Consider the following 6000-nt stretch of genomic DNA (forward strand, 5'->3'; position numbering starts at 1 on the left):
TGATTTATTGCTGCCAACGAATGCAGTTTTGGCGTGCAAGTTAACAAACTAAACAAAACAAACAAAAAAAGATGCCTAGAGATAAAACTTTAGACGACATTTGTTCAGTTCTTTCTCCCTGGAACATTTCTTCAGAAGGAGTTTTGAATTCTTCCTGTATTTGAAACCATTCGGTAAAATAGACATAATTGAACTCAGTTTTCAGCGAATTCATGAGCTAATTTATCAGTGCGCGCGAAACACGCTCTCCACTGTTTTAGTATCGTTTTCACCGCTCATTACTATCACTTATTTCTTCTAATATATAGATTTAGCCAGGGCTAAAAGTGAAGCTCCCATTTATAAATTTATATTTTAAATCAAACAATGAACTTGTAATCCACAAATCAGTTAAGTTAAGGGCACGTTCATGTGACTTTTGAGGGAAAAGATAAGTTATTTTAGAGTGAAACATCTTACATCGAGTTGATAGCCTAAATATATGTACACCCAAAAAATAGCAAACATCTTCTATCACATTCAAGAGCCATAATGGCTCTTGATCACAGTAGATTAGGCTTCGAAAACAAATTCTTGGAAAACAAAACAGGCCGCATTTTTTTGCGTTCGAGAGGTTTACTTTAAAAGCCCAATAAACAAACCAGCCATGGATAACAGAAGACTCTTGATAGCAGCTGTATTTCATTTTGTACATCCAGTGGAAAAAGACAGTTGAAAACATCACAAGTTGACACAAAACTCAGTAAGCTTTACCTGTCAAAGTAAACAACTTTCAAGATGCTGCATACATTTTCCGCATGAACTCACCTGTCAAATTTTGACCAATAAGAGTACAATAATTGGAAGTAGAGCGTGACCAACGCGTGACCATGGTAAGAAAAGGTCTTCCCCTTCTTTATTTTTAAAAAAGTGGCTGAATTTTCGCGTCCGAGGTCAGTTTGAAATCAAAATCTTAACAGTGCGGGGCCATAGTGACATAAACACAACATATTTCATATGAATCATTGGAAAAAATAGACTTGAGCCTGCGATCATTTGAAACTGGTAATTTGTCAGCGGATAACTTCAAAAAAGTACTCGACCTCGATGGGTCGACACTTGGGCCCGCGGTACGGTCAGGTGATACTGGTCAGCGGATATCCTGTTTTGACAGCTGTCAATAGATCACAACATTGACGTGCAATTAGTTTTCTATTGGGCTCCCAAAGTGTGAGAGTAAACATTGGTTTCCCTGTGGTGCGGACGGACGGTCGGGCGTACGGTCACGTGATTACCAAATTTTCTCGGATGGGTAGATTACCACATTTCCTTAGCTATGGGGCTCCGTTAGCGCGCGGGTGGAGCTCCGCTATGATGTTATGTCTTTTACGAGACATACCTAAGCACTTCATAATTGAAGATTCGTCTTTGTTCCATTTCCCATCCTTTCCACATCGAATTTCATCTACGCCACCATTACTTTTGAATCCTTGCCTACAATCCAAATAGCAAACCGTTCCACTGATCGGAAGTGACTTGCAAAACTGTGGGTAAATGAAGCCGAACTGTGGCGCCTCTAACGATGAACATCTTCGTACTAAAAAAAAGAGAGAGAGAGAGCAACGACACAGAAACGACATAAAACAGTCATTCCATGAAAAGTGTCGGATTTTAATTTTAATCCAATACCCACACAAAGCGCTAAAGACAGTAGATGAATAAAACTGACATATCAGGTAAGCCATTTGTTACATTTAGTTCACAACACAACTGTGTCAAGCGCAGTTTTCTAATAGTCCAGTTTCGAGTTCGCTGTGACCGCTGAATTAAAGAAGTGAAGACGCAATTTTTTACAGGCTTAGCCTCCATCTGAAGTAATCTATTCACAAATTCCAACGAGAAAAATATATGTTTATAAAACACACACTTGCTAGAATTTCTGACGACGTCGAGGCTAACCCTGTATAAACGTGTCGTTAATGTTTGTATTCAGCGGTAATTTTAAATTCGAAACTGGACTATTGCAAGTTTTTCATATCAGTTTATCAGATTACAAGAAACTTGAAGCAATAATTAGAAATTTTCCCCTTGCTGTAGTAGTTGTAGTTGTTTTATATATTTATATATTAAAGATTTATTTTTTTACTGTCATTGGTCTACCTGTGCAAACGGGTGGCACTCGTTCGTCCCAGTATCCGGTGATGCGACCCGGTTCAACTTCACATGTGATATTCTCTGCGCCAATTAAGTCGTATCCATCGTTACATTGTATTCTGCAGATTGTTCCGTATTTGTTATCACAGTCTCCGACTAGAAAACCGTTGAGAGGTGGAAGCAGTCTTGGACACCGCAAAACTATAAAATATGGTTAATTTATATTGAAAATAATGAGAATGATGTATTATTTCTAAAAATATTAGTGTTGATAAAATCATGTTTTTATCTTTTCACAGAATGTGATAAAGGTATTTATTTCCAAAATACAGTCGAAGCTCTCGTAAGCGACTACCTCGGAAATTCGAAAAATTGGTCGTGACTGGCTATAGAGCTGGTCGCTCACGAGATGGAGCTCTCGTAAGCGACCTCGTGGTAAAACAATAGAAGGTCGTCGCTTACGAGAGCTTCGGAAACGCATTGATAATTCATGAACAAAAAACAAAAGAAAGAATGTTTAATGAGTGTCTTTATATCGGATGTAGACTCGGCTAAACTTTACGTCCGATTTTTTAGGCCATACCAAAACAAAGGGAAAGTCCAGTTGGGTGATCCCAAAAGTGGTCGCGGTCGATTATGGGAGCGCTCGCTCACGAGAACTTTTCATTGCAAAGTTTAAGTCACAGTTCAAACAGGGTTTCACAAAGGTAGACGTAACTACAGCTGGTCGCTAACGAGAGTGGTCGCAAGGAGAGCTTCGACTGTGATAGAACAAAGCAGAAACCCAAAAGGGGGAAATGGTGTCTGCCACCCCCCTTGCAACACAGAGGGAATGGGGTTTTCATTCATAATCTAGTACAGTCATGCCAGAAAAATAAAAAAATACCTGGTCGCTCTATGTGAATAAAAAGCCTTCTTAAAAATAATTGCATAAACTAGTCTAACCTTCAACTGTGACATAAAAATTGCAGATTTTATAATTCCCAGTTTCATCACTTGCGTTGTATATAACCAAGTGTCTTCCTGTGTGGTATATACTTCTTATGCCAGTCATGGTAACTTGCGGAGCTACGCGAGAATTATCAGTGGCTATTACGGGAGCCCAAGTAACTTTTGCGGAGTTCTTTGCCCTTTCAGCGTAACGCGTAATGCTGTTATGGCAAGTTGCACCAAATGAAGGTTTCTCCGTATCTACAGATGTTAATTAAAACAACAAAATAGAGACACGTCAATTAGCCCCTAAGATATTAGTGATGAAGTGATGAGCTACAGTCAAGGGTAACGTTTATTCAGGCCCGGCCAGGGCTTTTAAGTATCCGAAGCCTTTTTTTTTATGTACTAGGTAAACGGTATTTTGTTGTCACTATATAGGGATAAAGTATCTCGTTTTCCTGATTTTTCGGTATTTGGTATTTAGACACGAGTTTTTGTACATTGTTTCCTAGACACGTACGAATGTTAGTTGACAGTGATCTGAATATGCTCAACAGAATTCGAAGTTCAACGGGGACTGGAAAAGAAGGGAATGTAATAAAACTCGTGATCGACAGCAATGCACCAAACTTTATACACTATATTTGGGTGTGTTATTTCTCAGTAGCCTGACAAATAATTTTTAGGTATTTGGAAATAATTATGTATCAAGGCAATTTTAGGCATTTGGTATCAAAGATTTTACAATTATTAGGTACTTTGCTATCTTATGGGGAAAAAAATCAGGTATCTTGGTATGTGACGACCCCCTCCCCCTCCCGGGCCTGATCATTTGGGTACACAGAGCAAGGTGTAAGGTTATAGCGGAGCCCCATAGCTAAGATAATCTTCCCATCCGAGAAAATTTGGTAATTTGGCAATGCTTAATCTCACACTTTCCAGCTAGTTTGGAAGCCCAGGAACAACCTGATATTGCACTCATATTGCACATAAATGTTTTGATCACTTGATAGCTGTCAAAACAGGGTATCTGCTGACCAGTATCACCTGACTGTATCGCAGGCTCAGGTATCAACCCATCGAGGTCGAGTATTTTTAAGGTTATCCGCTGACAATTTACTAGTTTTCAAATGATCGCAGGATCGATATCAAGTTTATTTTTTTTAGCCTGTTCACAGACCCTCTATTTTCTCTTCAAAGTCCGTCGAGCGCAGGTGATAAAATATAAACCGCAGGGGATTTATTGACTGCCAGCGCAAGGGGGTAGTGGTGGGGAAAGAAGAAAATAGACGGTCTGTAGACATCTTTGGGAGAAACTGAAACTTGCTTTTCCCAGGAAAAGCAAATTGCCATTGGCTGAACGGCAATTATCCTGTCATCACCATGTCAACGCCTCATCACGCTCGCGTCGTGCTAGTAGAAGCGTTCGTCAATGGCTGGATGGACGCGCCAACCGCGAACACTTATTATTGTAATTTGCATGATAATAATAACATCGATTGAAAGCGCCGCTGACTTCTGAACTTGGGATGGAGTCTTACTACAGGCTTGAGTTGACCATGTTGACCGTAATTATCTTTTGTATCAGACTGTAGAATATGGAAAGCGTGCTTGACGACTGTTTGGCACAATTTTCAAGCAAATATGTGCTCATAGAGGATCAGCGCCAGGTTGTTTTGGGCTTACTGGAGCAGAAGGATGCTGTGGCGGTTCTGCTCACGGGTTTTGGGAAAAGTTTAATTTACCAGTTGCTCGCGGCAGTGACACTCAAACGAAGAGAAAAGAACGTGGAAATGTAGTTGCATCACCATTCCGAAGTCTTATCAAAGATCAAGTTGAAGCTGGCATTTCAGCCATTGCATTACCTTGCCAGGGGACCATGAGGTGATGCGGACATTCTGTTTTTTGAAAACCGAAAGCTATCATTCTCGTGCTCGCTTTCTTGGAAGCTGACTTTAATAAAGGAAAATCCAGCTCGGGCTCGAAAAAACCCTACTTCACGGATGTTCTGTTTGCGAAACGGTAAAACCAAATCTCTTTCAATCGTCCGCCAACCTTTGTTTTGTAACACCTTGACGAACACCCTCCAAAAAAAAAAAAGAAAAAAAATTCTGTGGCTGTATACGGGAACGGGATGATTGCACAGTGCTATTGACATATACAAAGCACCCACATATTCTACAATAATCCCATGTGCCGATTTGTTTCGGCTTCGGACCTCTTTTAGCCGGCTTTTTCGGAGTTGAAGCAGTCTAAGGAGGGTTTAAGAACACATGCTTCAACAAACACGCCCCTCCGAGTGTCGTTGTTGTTTGATTTTTTTAAAAAATTAAGATACTTCCACAATGAATTTTTATCTCCAATTCCACTAGTCCAATTTAATTGGTACTGCGAACGGGGAGGTGATAATGATGAGGTGTTGACATGGGGGAGGGACTTAGTAAACCTCTTTTTCCCCAAAGATGTCTACAGACGCTCTTTACTTTTCTTTATCGGGCTTCGCGGTCGTTCTCGCGCGCTCGCCGATGTTTTCAAAAAAGAAAAAAAAACGAAAAGAAAAATAAAACAACATCTCTGTACAAACTATTTTTTTTAATTCCTACGAAATAAGTTATGTTTATGCGCCGCACTATTTCAAACTGACTTCGAAAGTTCAGCCGGCTGTTACAGGCAGGGAAGACAGTTGCTTGTCAATTTCTTTTCTTACCATGGTCACGTGTTTGTCACGCTCTACGTCCAATTTTTATGCTCTGATTGGTCAAAATTTGACAGGTGAGTTCACGCGGAAAATTTATGCAACATCTTGAAACTTATTTACTTTGATAGCTGAAGCTGACAGAGTTTTCTGTCAACTTGCAATGTTTCAACTGTCTTTTTCCACTGGATGTACAAAATGAAATACAGCTGCTATCAAAAGTCTTCTGTTATTCATGG

The 6000-nt window shown here is 39.9% G+C and overlaps 1 protein-coding gene across 1 annotated transcript in view; it reads right to left on the reverse strand.

The window, feature by feature from the left end:
• The window catches only part of LOC140922317 (uncharacterized), a 108119-nt gene that overhangs the window by 47334 nt on the left and 54785 nt on the right, over positions 1-6000 (reverse strand). Inside the window, exons 14-16 of the mRNA XM_073372311.1 lie at positions 3079-3324; positions 2140-2334; positions 1379-1576 (exon numbers count right to left, since the gene is read on the reverse strand). Coding sequence (XP_073228412.1) covers positions 1379-1576; positions 2140-2334; positions 3079-3324 — 639 coding nt within the window. The remainder of the gene's footprint in view (positions 1-1378; positions 1577-2139; positions 2335-3078; positions 3325-6000) is intronic.

The sequence above is a fragment of the Porites lutea genome, chromosome 13 (genome assembly GCF_958299795.1).
Source record: "Porites lutea chromosome 13, jaPorLute2.1, whole genome shotgun sequence".
Taxonomy (NCBI): Eukaryota; Metazoa; Cnidaria; class Anthozoa; order Scleractinia; family Poritidae; genus Porites; species Porites lutea.